The sequence below is a fragment of the Struthio camelus genome, chromosome W (genome assembly GCF_040807025.1).
Source record: "Struthio camelus isolate bStrCam1 chromosome W, bStrCam1.hap1, whole genome shotgun sequence".
In the NCBI taxonomy this organism is placed as follows: Eukaryota; Metazoa; Chordata; class Aves; order Struthioniformes; family Struthionidae; genus Struthio; species Struthio camelus.
The window spans coordinates 67,955,228-67,972,761 of NC_090981.1; the positions used below are offsets into that span (position 1 = coordinate 67,955,228).

The 17,534-nt window shown below is 42.5% G+C and overlaps 1 protein-coding gene across 3 annotated transcripts in view; it reads left to right on the plus strand.

The window, feature by feature from the left end:
• The window catches only part of LOC104138483 (netrin receptor DCC), a 608,580-nt gene that overhangs the window by 497,608 nt on the left and 93,438 nt on the right, over nt 1-17,534 (plus strand). For 2 of the 3 annotated variants that reach the window (XM_009666101.2, XM_068925912.1), the window contains exons 13-15: nt 6,604-6,745; nt 9,199-9,309; nt 14,269-14,463. In XM_009666101.2, coding sequence (XP_009664396.2) covers nt 6,604-6,745; nt 9,199-9,309; nt 14,269-14,463 — 448 coding nt within the window. The remainder of the gene's footprint in view (nt 1-6,603; nt 6,746-9,198; nt 9,310-14,268; nt 14,464-17,534) is intronic. The other variant, XM_068925913.1, reaches the window with a different exon arrangement.

The window sequence follows — 17,534 nt, forward strand, 5'->3', positions numbered from 1 at the left end:
AAATTTAATTTCTTCAAGCCTACAGTCCTGTTCCAGCTTGCAACCTTAAGAGGAGAGCGAGTGCCTTCTGGGTATATTGAAACCACTGATACTTGGGAGGGGCTGTGGTGTTTGTTACTGTTATTGTTAATAATATTTAATATATGTCACCACAGCATTTTACAGACCTTAGGTATCTTGAAAGCTAATTGCAAATACTAGTAATCTTTGCAAATATCTCCATGGACATGCATATCCAGAGGACTAATGATTAAAGTAAACTGACAAATAGTCTTTGATGGGCATCCAGAAACTTTGCTTTGATGAGATATATGAGTTTTCTGACACTCCCCATTTCTGATCAATGCATTTCTGATCAACTCTTCCTTAGTCCATCTGGGTTTCTAACTAAGTAATCATGAAAATGTGAGAATAAAAATATCTCGTGCTTTTGGAAACTATGGAAAAGATTGTGAAGGTTCAGCTGAGGCTTGGTTGGAACGGTTGGGTCAATACCTATTCTCTCTGAAGAAGAGAGAATACAGCAAATATCAAATACAGCTGAATTGGCAGGGATCGTGCCGTGTAGTTTGCAGTCTGTAAAGAAGAAGCCTTTAGAGAGCTGGTGTCACATAGATATTTTCCTCCTCAATAGGGCTGGGACTCCTTCTCAAATTTTGGGACGTCCATCGCATTCGTGACTGAGGGAAGTGCAAGTGCTGGCTGTACCAGCTCCGGTTGAGCTACGCAGGATGACTTTCTTATGGTGCAAGGCAGGGCCATACTCCTGTGCAAACAAGAATCATTTCAGCGAAACGGTGGTGGCAAGCAACCTTCTACAATACTTTTCCACGCTAGGTTTCAAGCAGGACTAAAAGTTTCATAAAATCAGCTTGAAAATTGACTTCCTTTTATGGTTTCCTTAGGAATCCTGGTATAATAGGAATGAAATATTTTCTTTCTGCTAGTTGCCCCCTGGATAAAATGTGAAGGATTAGAGCAGTAGTCATTATGTTCTCTCTTAAGCAGAAGAAAGGACAAGAAGCCCGCCAGAACCTCAGTCATTGATTTTCCTGGAGCAAAGGGTCGCATGTTAAGTACTATTGATAAAAAGCATCATTGTGGTGTCCATGGAGACCAGGTTGAGGTGAAAGTGAACTGTTACTATTATAGTGACAGCTTTAGGGAGAGGTATAAAGAACCTGCTTTTTCCTCTAATCATACGGAAGATCTTATCTGTTCTGCCTTGAGCATGGGCTCAAATCCGTTGCTCCTGTGAGGTGTGCCGTGCAGGGAAATGAAGCACTATTGACTTCAAGGAAGGGGCAAGGATAGCTGGCATCTCGTAAAATGTGCTCAGCACTTGCAGTGGCACAGCTCCAAGCGCTTGGATACTTGTGCTGGAAGTCTTTTTTTCTGTTTGTTTTTTTCCTCCCTTAAATTTAAGTGTCAAATTCAGACTAGAAATAAGTGAAATTAATTATTTGTGAAGACAACCTGACAGGAACTGCTCTGAGCTGTCTGTCACTGCCGTCTGAAAATCAAAGTAGGGGTCGTTCTTAAGAGCTCTCCTCCAGTTTAAATAGGGTGCTGTGTGAGGTTTTTGCCAGTGAAGAGTGCAGCTCCAAATGGTGGATTCTTATTTAAAAAATGGCTAGTGTGACCTGTGCTCGCTGATCGCATAGCTGCAATAGTTCCTTAATCCTTAAAAACGATGAGAGTGTAAATCTCAAAGGTAGCTGTGCACGTGCTCTGCTATGTCCATGTGCAGCAGGCCTTGCTCTCTGCTGTATTTGGATACCAGCTTTTTGACTGGTGCTTTAGCTGTAAAATTCCTCGGAGCCTCAGACCTTGGTCTGGGAGCTTCCTCTCAGGCTCCTTGGGACTCCTACGCACTTCTTGCACGTGCATAGACTCAGTCTGCTCCCCTTCCCCGGCATCGGGAGCCAGGAGCGCCGCCGTGGCCTAGCCCTCCCTTCCTAGGCGCACCGCTCACCTCCACACCCCTCTTCGTTTGGTACAGTGGGCTGGGGTCGTGCAGCAGGAGCAGCAAACCGGCATGGCCATTGCAAAGGCAATTCAAGATCAAATGCCTGTTTTGCTCCCGGGCAGTGTGAAAAAGCACCAGGTTGTTTTGAAAAAGAGAACGTGTATGGATGCTGTGACGCTGGCGCAAGCATGTGCGACCATTGGGAGGCTTTGGAGATGTCTGGGCCCAGAAAGGCAGGATGGTCTCTGCTGATCGGGCTCCAGCAGGGGCACCCCCAGCTCGGCCAACCTGATGGAGAAACAGCTTCACAGATGCTAGAGCCAGTCCTGCTTTTTTATACAGGTCCAATATAATTGCACAATATAGAGATCTCTTCCATGATTGCTGATTGGCCCCACCAAGGAATTGAAGCCCTCCAGTGGTGAAGCTCGTCCTTGGTTATGTCTGCCTTTGGCCAGAAGGCCAAGGCCAGGACCAGATCCTGGTCCAAAGAGCACTTCCTCTGAACGCAATGTGATCAACGCTGTCGTTAGCCCTCCTAGAGTGCAAGTGGTTCACTTGATGCCTCCTAGCTCTTCTAACTTGTGTTAAACTCGTGGAGCTCAGAAATCCTGTTTGTTTTAAATACATTGACAAAATGGAGGCTGTGCTTTGGAAATCCCAGTGAGCCACGTGATGATCACAGAATCACAGAATGGCCAAAGTTGGAAGGGACCTCTGGAGATCCTCTAGTGCAACCCCCCTGCTCAAGCAGGGTCACCTAGAGCCCAGGATCACATCCAGGTGGGCCTCGAATATCTCCATGGAGGGAGACTCTATAACCTCTCTGGGCAACCTGTTCCAGTGCTCAGTCACACAGGAAATAAGTTTTTCTTCATGTTCAGACGGAACTTCCTGTGTTTCAGTTTGTGCCCGTTGCCTCTCATCCTGTCACTGGGCACCACGGAGAAGAGTCTGGTCCCATCCTCTCGACACCCTCCCTTCAGATACTTGGACACATCGATGAGATCCCCTCTCAGTCTTCTCCAGGCTGAACAGGCCCAGCTCCCTCAGCCTTTCCTCGTAGGAGAGATGCTTCAGTCCCCTCATCATCTTTGTAGCCCTCTGCTGGACTCTCTCCAGGAGTGCCATGTCTCTCTTGTCCTGGGGAGCCCAGAACTGGACACAGTACTCCAGGGGAGGCCTCACCAGGGCTGAGAGGAGGAGCAGGATCACCTCCCTCGACCTGCTGGCAACACTCTGCCTCATGCACTCCAGGAGACCATTGGCCTTCTTGGCCACAAGGGCACACTGCTGGATCATGCTTAACTTGTCCACCAGGACTCTCGGGTCCTTCTCTGCAGAGCTGCTTTCCAGCAGGTCAGCCCCCAGCCTGTCCTGGTGCATGGGGTTATTCCTCCCTAGGTGCAGGACCCTGCACTTGCCTCTGTTGAACTTCATGAGGTTCCTCTCTGCCCATCTCTCCAGCCTGTCCAGGTCCCTCTGAGTGGCAGCACAGCGCTGTGATGTGTCAGCCACTCCTCCTAGTTTTGGATCATCAGCAAACTTGCTGAGGAGGCACTCTGTCCCTTCATCCAGGTCATTGATGAATAAGTTAAACAATACTGGACCTGGTATTGACCCCTGGGGGAGAGTGATCCAGAAATCATGGCTCGAACTGCAGGTCATCAGAATGTCTTCCCAATTATGGGATCTCTTTTGAGATTTGCTCATTGTTTTTCTCAGCTGTTTAATTTCTACATTTCCTATAGGCAGTGCTTTGGGTGAATGCAGGCGGCAGTTGGTCTTTTCCAACTTGAGACCAATGTGATTTTATCCCTTCCAGCAGGATTTTTCAATTTACAAATCATTACTGCAACCAGATACCTGTACGAGCTGTGCAGCTGTTTCCTGAAGGCCTTCCCATCCCTCTGCTTCTCTGTCATTTCTTCCCCATATATAATTTTATCTCCAGCTTCTTGGGATGCTCCTGAGTTTAGGAAGTAAATAACTTTACGGGGTTCTGTTATCACTTTTCTGCAGAGAAGTACAGTGCCAGCATTTCTTATTCTTCCACCCTGTTTATAGGTGACTGTTGCAGGATAGGGGTCAGTGGAGTTTCAGATGAGCTTTTCTTGTCCCTCATAGAAGGGGCAGCAGGATGGAGCTGCTCTTCGCTCCTCTGGGGAAGCGTCCAGATGCTCTGCTCTTGGCTATACCCGAGAAACAGGGCAGTGGCTGGTCAAAGTGGCTTTTTGTTGTAGCAGGGCTGGATTACACACAAAAGCTGAAGGTCCCCATGGGCGTGATGAGAGCTCAGAGCAATGTTGTTGTGCAGAAATTGGAAGCGCTGGGTGTACTCCAGTATGAGTTACATATAGACGTGTCCTTGGAGCTGTCAACAGGAATATGTTTTAAAGCCACTCTCTGGGCGCTTGCGTTCTCCCATAAACATTTTATGTGTAGGCAATTTCAATATGCAAAGTGACCAAATCTGTTTTTAATACAATCACTGCTTGAATTGAAAAATGGAGTTTGTTCTGCCCTAATGCAGAAAACTCGACATTATTTTACTCAGCATTGAAAACCTGAAGAATTGATTTTGAAATGCATAATTGATTGTAACAATAAATCACTAGGCAACATATGCATGAAAATTGATTTTGCTATTACAATAATTAATTTGAAATGTGCTATAACATATTCATGCAGGGACTAAGCAACTCAATAATGGTAATAAATTGTGTTTAGTCAAAAACTATCCACTGTGATGCAGTTAACTTTTCTTTGTCCAAAAATTGGTAATATAGTGCTGTAAGAGACTATATAGATACATTTGTGAGGCATTGCTCCATGAAATACCCTTAATATCCTGAATACCTTATATTCTGCTGAGTAAAGACTCTCGAAGGATTGGAGACTCGCAAAGAACAGCTGGTGCCCAGATTGTTTTAGGAAAGAAATGTTAATGTTGTACAATATCAGCTTTCTTATCAGTCCGGCCCAGTAAATCTGGTGTTTTTCCTGGATAAATTGGTAGAAACTGTAATAAAGAGTAGAATGAATAGACGTATGGATGAACATGATATGATGGGGAAGAATCAATACAGCTTTTGTGGAGGAAAGTCATGCTTCATGTACCTATTAAAGGCCTTTGAAGCAATCACTGAGCACGTGGGTAAGGAGATCCAGTTGATGTTGTCGACTTGGATTTCCAAAAGGCTTTTGATAAGGTCCTTCACAAAAGGCTCCTAAAGAAATGAAGCTGCTACAGAACAAGGGAAAAGATCCCTTTAAGAACAGCAACTGATAAGGTAGCGAACAAGGGTAGGAATAGGTGTGGGTTTTTCTCGAGCGAGGGATGCCAGCAGCAGAGTTGCACGGCGCTGGGGTCCGTGCTGCTTAGTGGCAAGGAGGAACAGCGAGGAAACAGCACTGATCTGTTTAGCCTAGCAAAAGTGAAAGCTGCCTGCTAAAAGCTGCGGTAAGACCTTGCTGTACCGACTGGGAGATGAAAGAGGAAATAAAATTCAGCATGGTTAAATGGCAAGCGGTACAGAGAAAACGTAGGCACCCGCTGTCTGTACCTGCTGATGTGCACCAGCTGCCGCTGTTCAGGCAGGAGATCTTACTGTTAAAAGTCTGCGGCGGGAAAAATGCAGTTGAGTGTTGAGATTTTCAGAAAATGAACTGAGTGCAAAAGAAAACCCTCGCTGTATTGCTGCATAAACCTGTGGCACAGGCTCATGCCAAACACTGCACTGGCCCTGCCTGCCTGCTTCTTCAAGGGCACAGCAGAAGAGGAAATGGTACGAGGATTGGTGGCTGGAGGGGTCAAATACATAGAGTGGCTTCTGCAGCGGTAGGGACAAAATACCTGTGGACCTTGGAGCCAAGAAGAGGTGGGAATACGGCAGTGGAGCAGTGTACCAAGAGACATCCCGAAGCAGTGAGTTCGGTTCGGACTGTTAAACTGAGATAAGATCCTTCATACAACTTAGGTGAGACCCATAATATTTAGAAAAAAGCAGTTACTCGTCTTGGCTGTGTTCCTACTCACTGGTGAACGGTTCGGCTGAAATGTATGTATGCGTTGGGATCAGCAATAAGTCTTCTCCCAAGAGGTTCGACTTTCTTTGTTTTACATTGATATAATGAAGGTGTAGGAATGTCTCTGCCAAGGTCTGTGGAATTAAAATGGCACAAAATTGTTAGAACTATTCAGAGGGCTATTTTTGTCCTGCAAGCGGAAAGAGGAGACTGTGGCACTTTGCGCTGAAAAGTGAAATGAGTTGTGGTGTCTGCTCAACTGCTGAGCTGACGTTTATAGTACGGTATTCTAGTGGCCTGTTGAAATGAGAAATTCCTGAAAACGGCGAACATTTGCCATAGACGGTGCCTTGTCTATAGAGCTATCCACTGGTAAACTCTGCCACCGAATGCATGGCTTTCTTCATACCATTGTTTGAGTCTTTGGATTTGAGTTGGACCTGTTCTGATAAAAGTGACCAAGCTGAGTCCATGTTCTTATTAAAAACAAAAAAAAAAAGTTCTTCTCTTTTTTTTTTTCCCCTGTATAATTCCATTCATTTTATGTGCTTAAGTTCTGTCATTTCTTTGCAAAAATTTCAACATTAATATCTCCTCTGTTACAGAGCATTAAAGTGAGCTGGTTGCCTCCACCACCAGGTACACAAAATGGATTTATTACGGGCTATAAAATCCGACATAGAAAGACTACCCGCAGGGGTGAGATTGAAACACTGGAGCCAAACAACCTCTGGTACTTGTTCACAGGTCAGTGTTCACGTGGTACAGCCTTGCAAGGTTTTGATGAATTAAATGCTTTGGGAATAAAATATACTTCACTTCAAGGGAACATTGATTTCTTTGCTGGCAGGTAGCATTTATTGTGTTGTGCAAAGACAATCTTTATATTTTTTAACTTTTTTTTTTTCCTCAATGCTTTTATTGTGTGTTTGTCTCCTAGATTTTACCATTTTCATTAGTGCATTTGAAGCCAAATTTCTTGTGTTCAGTAACTTAAGCCTCAGATAGTTTCTTAGAACACTCAGTTAGTATCTCACATTTCCTTATGGGTGCAAAAATATCCATTTCCCCAGTTTCTTTTCCAAGATTTTGGATGGAAAAATATCTCCTCACGAAATAAAAAGTGCAGTAGTCGATCACAGCCAAACTGTAATTGGAGTGAATGAGTAGTCAGATCAGTATCCTTAGGGTAACAGTGAATTCTAATAAGTGAAAATTAATTTCATTTGGGTTCTTGAAGAAGATGTTACCCAAGACATAACTGAGAAAGCAGCAAAGCATCAAGGGTGAAAACTGGAAGTCAGTGGCACCTTTGCCATTGAATTCAGTATAACCATGATTTCACCTTCAATGACCTGCACTGACCTGCTTTATATGTACTTGTATATGTACTAGTAGTATAATTTGCAGTAATTGGAAGAAATTCCGAATTGGATGTTTCAGCATAAATAACTTCATTTACTGTTTTGGAAGGAAAAGTAATAATTTGTTTCTTAATTAAAGGAAAGCAAAACTTTTGGTATGAGAAAGACGTTAAATATAGAAATCTCAACTTCATAGCCTTACCTAGGCTAATGACCCCAGTCTCTCTTGGGACTACATGCACAGGGAGATAACTAATAGCTGCAGAACAGAAACATGGTTTGTGATGGAACATAGTGCATTAAGCATTTTAGACAAGTAGGAAGGGCTCTATTTCCTGGCAAATATTTTTAACATAGAAATAACAATGAAAGTTGCTAGGAAGCTTGAACTGCTGCAGGAAGTTACAGCCTTTTTCTGCTGTGTGGGAACAGAACAGGTTAGTTTAGATGGCAATATATTTTATGTTTGCTCATGTCCTGAGCAAACTCTTCAATGAATTCCTCGGGGGGCCACAGGAGTCTCCGCGGGGCGCTCAGGGTCCCAGCCCACGCGCCGGCCCAGCCGCATGCGTGCCGGAGCTCGCCTTGCTGCATGCACTGCTTAAGGGCTTTGTTTAAAGAAGACTGGGAATACATATTTTAGAAAGCAATTAAGAAAAATTTCCAGACCTCATTATTACTTTCTGCATGCATATATTGTGATTGCTGGAGACCGAGCTACATGGTTGTTCCAAATGGCTCTTTTAAATATTAACGTGTAGGCGCTTTAGGTCTTTGTTGCAATCTTCTCTTTGGTAGGCAAGTGCTTTACAGGATAATAAGAACATCTGCAGCAGCAGAGGAATTCAGAGATACAGGGAAGGTTTTTAAATAGCTGCTATCAATTTTATGGTAGGCTTCCGTGTCAGCTACATGTTAAACTGCTGTTTTTAATTTTGAACATTCTTCTCCAGAGAAAGTTTGCAACTAAATGGAACAGTTTCTTCTGTGCTTCATGGTCAGTACAGACTAAGCAAAAAGATAAGCGTATATCCGTGCCTTAGAGACTTGAAAGTTGTGTGGCAAGTTCAGGAAGGCTGCAGAGATTATTTTGTGATGGCTTTAGCCACCGAGGAAAATGTCCCTTTCCGAATTCATGCTCGTCCCATAATATTGGCAAGACTTCATGCTTTCTTCTCTGAGCCCTGGAAAGCAAACCGTTCTGCAGCTGCTATCCTGGTTCCTGTCCTGTAAATTTTATGCATGAGAACAGAGTATTTGTAGATCTCTGCATTTTAAGAGCAGTGAGCTGTTTTCATTAAATGTGTGATTAATGGCTTAGTCATGTAAAAAAAATTCTTCATTTTTCTACTGATTTGACTGCTATTAATTTTGTAGGCATGAGCACAACCAATGGGAATTATGACCCAAAATAGTCATTGGCCAGTGCAGCCCTTGATCGGTTTTTGAAGCTTTTTCTTTTGGTCAAAGTCTCTTTTCTCTAAATGAATAATAGAGACCCCTCTAGAGCCATTCGGCTGCGCCTCTGCCCACGCGTTTATTGGGGCGGCGTTGCCCAGGCTGCATCGGCACGTGTGTGCGCCACGTAGCATAATCCTCAAAGAGGGCGCTAAGACACCAGGGTAGAGGCTGGGCGATGTGCTGAGCTGAGAAGTGCTGCAGGAGCTGGCGTTGGGACCTTTCCAGATGCATCCCTACCTATTGCAACACGTATGGCAAATCCAAGGGGAATGTTTCTAGAAATTTCATTTTATTGGAAAGTTTGCAAAGTTTGGTCATGTTGTTAATTGGGGTTTTCTTTCTTCTTTCTGTATGATTTTACTTTTTTCTTAATAGGACTTGAGAAAGGAAGCCAGTACAGTTTCCAGGTTGCTGCCATGACAGTGAACGGGACTGGACCCCCCTCGGACTGGTACACAGCAGAGACGCCAGAGAATGATCTTGACGGTAAATACATCTCTTTTAAAAGCTGTTATCACCAAAAGCCTTCTTGTGTATAGTTGACAGGAGTCACTGCAATCGTCCCCTAGCACTTTCACCAGCACGCTGTCAAGGTTAGGGGTGAGATTCCCCGGATAAGAGTAATAGAGGCTGTTGTCTGGTTCTTTGAGAGAAAGTGTTTCATGGTGCCCAGATTGTATGGCTTTCTGAGCAGGTGAAGAAGCATGGAGAAGAGGAAAAAGCTTCATTTTTTTTCTCTTTTTTTTTTTACACAGAAGCTTTCAAGATTCCTTATTTTATTCTTGCTTTTCTTTGCAGCGCGTGTTGCAATTGCAAAAGTAAGCAGCTATCTGACCTTGCAAATAGTCACCCAATAGGTGTTTGCTTACACTTTTGGATCCCATATGCCTTCTGTTGTGCTTCTCTGTTATCACCAGGACCGAGGAGTCGGAAGCCTTTGTTGTGATAATTCTTTACCAGAATTCAGTTCCTGAGGTCATGGCCATTTGAAATAATACTATGAAATGAACCTGTAACTTCATAAATCATAAACATAATCAATCAAAGAAACAATGAAAATAATACTAACAATCCTAGCAATTCACTAAATAAATATTCAGATATCTCAGCTACTGTTTCCTAGCCTTTTTGTTGGCAGACGTTAGAAATTCAGGTTGGGAAGGAAGCTGAATAACTAGCAAAAGATGATGGGATGCAGGTACCTGCAAACTGTGGGCTTTGTAAATCTCTACAGATGCTGACACAAAAGGGGGAAAAAAATCACTGGAATGGAAGGGTTAGATAAAATGATTGAGATATTTGAGGAAGTAAAAGAATAGAAGGAGAGTAATGAAAAAGCGAACATCTGATGAAAATAGCTATGATTTTTAAAACAAAATGAAGCACCTAGAAAGGATCAAAGACAAGCTGGATGAAAGAATAAATAAATAATTAGTTTAAATGCAACACCGTGCTTGACGTTGACTGGAACACTTTGGCTGAATGGGTTTCCTAATGATCTCGGAAGCAGCCCTCATAACTTTTCAGAATTTCTGCCTGTTTCATGTCCTTTTCGTTAGGCCCAAATGCATTTTACAGTAGACCAGGAGTGACTGCTTGCGTTACACGGCACACAAAATAAGACAAGCTATACAGGTAGTTTCTCATCAGCATTTTAAATAAAAGACAGCACCTTTGGAAGCATTGTAACTCTGCTGACAGATGACAACATGCCGTGGTGCATGATGCTGTCTTTCTAATTACGAAACGGCTAGACAGCAGTTTCAGGAATGATGTTGTGAAGGCGGAAGCGGATGACTTTTCACCCTCAGGAGCAAAATGCAAGTTCTGAACACACCTCGGAATGCAAAAAGGAAGTAATGCATTTGTACACGTTTCTTTTGGTTTGCATTCTGTACACCCTAAATCCCTTTGAATTTTTTGTTCCTAAATATATGTATGCATGCAGAGATGTTAATAGAGTAATCACAGGAGACACGCGATAGAACTAGGCGCGCCTGAATAAATTAAAGCAAAGACATTTTGTTCACGTATTGTATTTACATGCATTTGCATTTGCAATAGCGATGAATTATCGTAGAGAAGCTGCAGCCATCTGATGCTGGGAATGCACGGTGTTGCATAATACATACGTATTTACCAACAAGATGCTTTGATAAACCCTAGGGAGAAATCTACTTCTTACTGTAGTAATGCGGAGTCCTGCAAGTGTCAGCTGAACGGGAGAAGTGCTGTTGCACAGATTGCTAACTGCAGTTCCCGCTCGGCTGTTAGGGCTAACGCAGCTTCCCTTGCTTTCACTGGAAGCCAGCTTGGCGTAAGCAACATGAAGACAAACAGTATCCTGGAGAACTACGCTAGCTCCCAATGGATATTCATTTTAATTAGTGTGTTTTGTTAAAGTGATTAGAAATCCAAACATAGCTGCTTCCTCAAGGTTCCCTAGAAAGCTCGCGTGCCTTTACTGACAGCTGGGAAGTTTTTAAATATTTATTTTAAGCCTCAAATTTTGTGTTTAAAAAAAAAAAAAAAAAAAAAGCGGTACTTTCCCCAAAGGGTCTGATTTAAACGGCTTGAGCAAGGATGCAAGAGAATCTCTGATGAAGTTTGTGAAGGTATCCTCCAGGAAAATGGGTTTAGGATGCTTGGTTTCTGATTACTGCATTGAACAGATGGGAGCTGTTAGACATATTAGATAGTGATATAGTTTAACTTCAGCTCTAAATTAGCGCTTTAAGAGCATGACAGGCTAGACTGCTATCGCATTGTAATTTAAGCTGAAAAGTGATTGGAGAAATATGGGAACAAAATTGGATTAGTAAAAACTACCCTTACTTTGTGCAATGCGCATCTGTGACTGTCTAAGGAAATTGCTAAAGTGACCCAAATGTGCAGCATTTTCCAGCTTGTCAGTGGAATTAGGGACCTGTAAGTAGTCCTGAAAGCGGCGACATCCTTGGATGAACGACACGGGCGTTTAAGCCCTCACCAGGAAACGCGGTTACGGATTCGGAGTCGGCGTGAGACGGCGGAGCCCCCCGGGAAGGGTTTAAAGTTGTGCCTGAGGGGAGGGAAGTACAAAAGGCAGCACCAAAAATCTGGTTTGTGGGCCGATCTAGGGACGACGTCTCACCCTGTGCGCCGAAATCCGGTCCGTGAGGCCAGCGCAGAGCTGGTGGGCACCCAAGGGTGCATCAGAGCCCACCGCTGCCTTGCTCACGGGTGTGCGAGCGCTGGAGAGATGCGACCCGGCAGAGCCACGCAGAGGCAGGACGGGCCGATTCACCGATGTAGACATTTGGCTGTGCGTTACGTCTGGCAGAGGTCCTTACTCTGGAAAACATGATTCTCGGGAAAGAGAACAATAACACCACCAAATATTTGAAAATAGCGGTAGTTGATTTTGACTTTTGGATGTGCATTTTTGGATGTTAAATGTACGGCACAAAAGTTTAGAGCTGTTTCAGAGAAAGAAAAGCGTTTGTTTCCAGAAAGTGTTGGAAAGTAAAGTTAATTAAAATGTAATAGAAAGCACTTTATATGGAGCAAACAGAAAGCTGAAGTGAGCGAGAAAGATCTCGGATGTTGTGGGTTTTCTCAGCTGCCTCCTGTCTCAGCAAATGCATTTGCTTCCCAAAATGGGCAATAACCCAGTGTTTATGCAGCTCTCATATTTGAAAAATGCTTTAAAAATGTTATTCATCTCAGCTTCACTTTAGAGGCCTGTTTCACAAGAAGGAAGCGGGAAGTTAAACTACTGTTTGCTTTTTGGAATAAGAAGTGATGATTTTTGCTCTGAAATGCATGAATCGCGTGTTTGGATTGTCTGAAATAAATAATGTGAAATGTTTGAATACAATAGTTGCAATCCAGCAGCTGCCTAGAGGTATTTGTACTGCAATTGAAATCCGTGTTGTGCGAGATGTAAAAGTTATCATTTGAAGCCAAAAGGGTCTTTGAATATTCTGATACCGTTTGCTGCCCGACAACTGCTACTTTTAGGACGTTCAAGGAATTTCAGTGTTGCTCCAACTTCTTATTTCAAGGTTTTAAGTTGTTACTTCGTCTTTCGGTCTTGTAAGAAACACTTCTGTCACTTTGTTTTAAAAATATCACAGTTCAGAAATAGCTATTCAAGTAACTTTTGTTTCTGCATTAAGGCAAAGTTTGAGAACGGAATGGGGGTAAATGACACTTTTATCTGACTCACAGTGGCACCACTGGTGCAGCCTGTCTCTTCTGTTTGTGAGTAGCTACTTTTCAGTGCATTTTCCTCGACCTTTAAACAAGACTCAGGTTTTGCAATTTTAAGAAGTTGAACGCAAAGGACTTCTAAAGGCGCTGGGTGTTTCGCGCTGGTGCTGTACTGACTAGCCTCCCCGAAGATACAACAGGTTTTCGCAGTACTCCACTGTGTTCATAAGAATTCATTTGAAAGCACATAAAATACCAAGGACATATATGTGGCGCTGGTTATTGAAAAGTGTTAATTCTTCTTTTTATTACCTTTTCCAAGGTTTACAGTGGGAATGCTTCACAACTGTAAAGAGTCTTTTGTTGGAGTTTGCATCATTTTGTACAGTTACTAGCTTGTCTACCCTGTCCTTGTTGCCTTCCATGTAAGCTTTCATCTATTATATTGCAAGCCTTTTTGTTGGGGAAAAATAGTAACTTGTCTCTTTCTGCTCTCAAAAAGACAAGCTACTGTGCAGCTCCACTGAAGAGACTTGTGATATGATAGTTACTGGTAAACTCGAACAAAAGGCATTTACTCATCTAATCGTTAAAGCATAAGTAGGTTTATAGAAGTCAAAGTCTACCGAATAGATATCCTGTGATTAATTGATACTTAATGAATTTTACTTGTACATAAAAAAAATCTCATTCTGTTACTACATTTCTAAACGTTGGTGTATTATTGAAAGCAGATTGTAAGCCAAGAGAGGCATGTCCAAGAGTTAAAATTTGCTGCTTGCTGTTTTCATGGGAGAGAGGTTATCGCCAGAATATACTAGTATATCTCTAACAAAGTCAACCTTTTTGTTAAATATTATAGTTAATCTGCGCATCCAGGATAACGCATGTAGTCAGTTGTCAGGATCCTACTGAACTTTCAGATAGACCAGGGAAGATGAAAGGTGTCTTTAGCAGTCCTCTAGCAGGTCATCTTTCATTCTCCTGCATAATTGCAGCTCTCTCTTGTGTTCTTACGCTGAAGGTGGAAAGCACTGGGAGATACTCTGTTTAAAACAGGAAGAGGCATATCAGTGCTCTAGGAGGGGGAGAATGTAGCTCAGAAATGAAGCTGCATGTAAGCTCTGCATGTAACTCTGGGGCACCTCGCTGTTTCTTTGTACACTTGTTTAAATCTAAACCCAAACCTTATAAGTAGTAAAACTGAGTGAGTAGAATATTCATTGATACTTTTTTCTTTTTGCATCCCAGAATCTCAGGTTCCTGACCAGCCAAGCTCTCTTCATGTCAGGCCATTGACAACAAGTATCGTCATGAGTTGGACCCCGCCGCTGAACCCAAACATTGTTGTCCGTGGGTACATCATCGGCTACGGCGTAGGCAGTCCATATGCTGAGACTGTGCGGGTGGACAGTAAACAGCGTTATTATTCCATTGAAAATTTGGGTGAGTAATTATTTTTATTCGTAATAACATACAGAGGTTCCTCTGAGACTATACCAGTTTGTTGGTGTATTTTTAGGCTGTCACTAATGCCTCCTCTCTAAGCTGTTTGCTTAGGATATTTGCATGTCGCAGGCTCAAGATGAGAGAGCAAAGAGGTGTTTTGTGGTAGGTATCAGTCCCAAGCAGTAGCTTGTGACCGATGACTTGGCAGCGTTATTAGACCATGTTGAATCTGAGGCTGCTAACAACCGAGCTGTTACTGATATCGAGGTTAAGTTCAGCCTGAATCCAGCTCAAGTATGTGTACACAACGGACAAATGCAATGAAAGCCTATTTTAATGTCTGGTGCACCAAACATAATACTGCTTCATGTGGTGTTGTTTATTCCTGCAGCAAGTTATAATAGCTCCTGCAGCAACTGTGGAGATACCTAGGCCTGCTGTCGTCTTCAGACTGTACCTGTTGACTCAAGAGACTCTGCCTTCCAGTCGTTTCTCAATGGCCTCTAACACCCCTAGTGCTTCCTCAGGACTGCCAGATCAGCTGGTGTTTGATTTCCTAGGTCTTCTGAAGTTAAAATTAGCCAGCTTGCTATTGAAACTGTTTAAACCCTTTAACTGAAGGGGACTGTGGGGACTAGATAGCTACTGTGAATTGCAGCCCCTCAGCTCTGAGAAAATGATAATCTTTGGCAAAAGAAGGACAACCAGCAGTGGACGCTGTCCAACGACAGTAGGCTTTTTACCCGACATGCCTGCACCCAGAGGAGGATTCATGTCCAGGGGTCTAAGCTTTCATTTCTGTGAGTAGCCCAAGCTGCATTTCTAAGCTATGAGACTCCAGTTTTCGTTCATGGGTCTTAACGGACATGTTAAAGCCCAGAGGACAGAAAAGAGTTGTACTGATAGCATAAGTGGAGCTTTAGTTTGCTAACCGTGGAAAGAATAAGCAATGACAATAGATGCTATGCCATTGTTTAGTCTCATGAGCAGCTATGAGCCCTCCGTATTTGAAGTTATCACCAATTATCCTATCCCCAGTTTTAGCGTAACAACAGGACGACTAGGCAATAACAGTGGCCAGGGAGGAAGTGGGACTGACCACTCATCGCAGGAAAAAGTAACTCATCTAACTAGAGTGAAGTCCGTGCCTAATTTGTTCAAGTCACTGTTTGGAAAAATCTTTTCTAAACCTGTGGTCTTAGCCTCAAAACGCGGGGCGCTCTCAGACATGTCAAACTTCCTTGCTCAGGTGCTGATTGTATTCAGTAGCTCTTAGCAAGTCTTGTGTTCCTGACACTGGCTCCTGATTCTGCAGAGAGCTGGACCTAAAAATGTTATTCCCTGACCTGTCTTCCCCCATGTTTGAATTTAATGGCAGTCGCAAAACTCCTATTTTGTGTCTGTCAAAATGATGTCAGGAGAGAGGTAACTCTTCATTCTTCACCACGCAGTCCCTGTGACCGCTCCTCTACGTTGGGAGCAGGGACCTGGGTCCTATTAGTGGTGATGGACCGCAGTCCTAGCACTGAGAAAGCGGTTCAGATTTCAAGGAAGTCAGAAAGTTTAATGGTTTCCTTTTCATTTCTTCTTTAGCTCTTTTATTTTGAGAACTGTTTTTCTTTTCTGTTAAGTTTTCTGCTTAGTAGTCTGAGAATGATCAGGTATTACAGGAAGATTCATTAACTTGGTGTGTTAGGGATGCACAGCTGTACTGGCAATCTCGATTCCTTACTATGAAAAGTCTTTGACACTCTCTATGTAGTGCCGAAACTCCTTGATACCTGGGGTTGCTTATTTTCGCAGAGTTTATAGTGCTGTGAAACTGCGTCATCCAACAATTTTTGCTGTTTTCTTGGGGAAAACTGGAGAGTAGACTAGAATAAATTGTTTTTACTGTTACTTGGTCAAACAGCTTCTCGGTGGCCACTTACATCTTTCATGATTTAGGTACTTGCAGAGAGCCATGCATAAGCTCTCCCAAATATTCTAAGGGCTCAAGGGAGCTGATTTGATAATGTTTTCTGCAACTTTGAAGTTATTTGGCAAAAACCTTCTGATAGGATAACTATACTTGGCATTTATGGAAAGATGGTGGTCTGCTTTGGCTAATAGAGCTGTTTCTAGGGATTAAAAGGGTTTTACTATGCTCTTGGCTGTGCTAGCAGGAAGAGGTACATAGGGATTCCAGCAAGTCAGAGAAGATGTTTCAGTAATCACAGAAGTAACACTTGGACATCCAGCAAATGTCAAGATGTACAATATTTTGAGCTGACCAAATACTTAGTTGTAAATAATTTAGGCACTGAAATGATTTTTTTTCCTTACTGAGCATCCTCAAACAAACTGAGAATTTTATGAAAGTTATTAATTATTCAAATGTATTAAAATAGCAAGTATATTTTCACTGCATATTTCGTAGTTTGATTGCAAATATTCAAAATATGAGCAGTGTAACTTAATTGTAATTGTCCAGATTATTCACATGCATCTGATCCCTAATTGGCTAAGGATACAAGCACTTTGGTTACAAATCCTGACATGTGCACATTTTAAGTTCAATTTCTGTGAACATTCACATGTACATCTTTGAAAATCAATTTCCATGAATAATTGCACTAATGAAATTCCATCATTTAAATATCCATCGAAAATGAACCCCAGAGGGATGTGGCCAAGGGCCCAGAGAGTGCTTTTAAAAAATTAGAACGGTTGTGAGCACTTCTTACATTATTCACCCGCTTTATTAGAAGCCATTTTAAGAAAATTATACAAATTGATGAAACAGAGTTCTTTTCCTAATAAAAATACTGATTTCCAGAAGATTTTGAATCAAAATGTGCTCTTTGGCACATTGTGGGGAAATGGGGGAACATTATTTTCCAGATGTTATCTGGACTTTTCCCACCTGCTGTAAAATTTCCGATAACTCCTATGTCTGAGGAGGATACACCTTATCTTAAATTTCATGCACAAAAAAAAAGAAGTCTGATTCCTAAATAAATAATGAACTTCAGAGACTTTTTCTCTTCCCTCTGAAGACTTTGTCCCTTTTGATCCTCTTGGGTCTT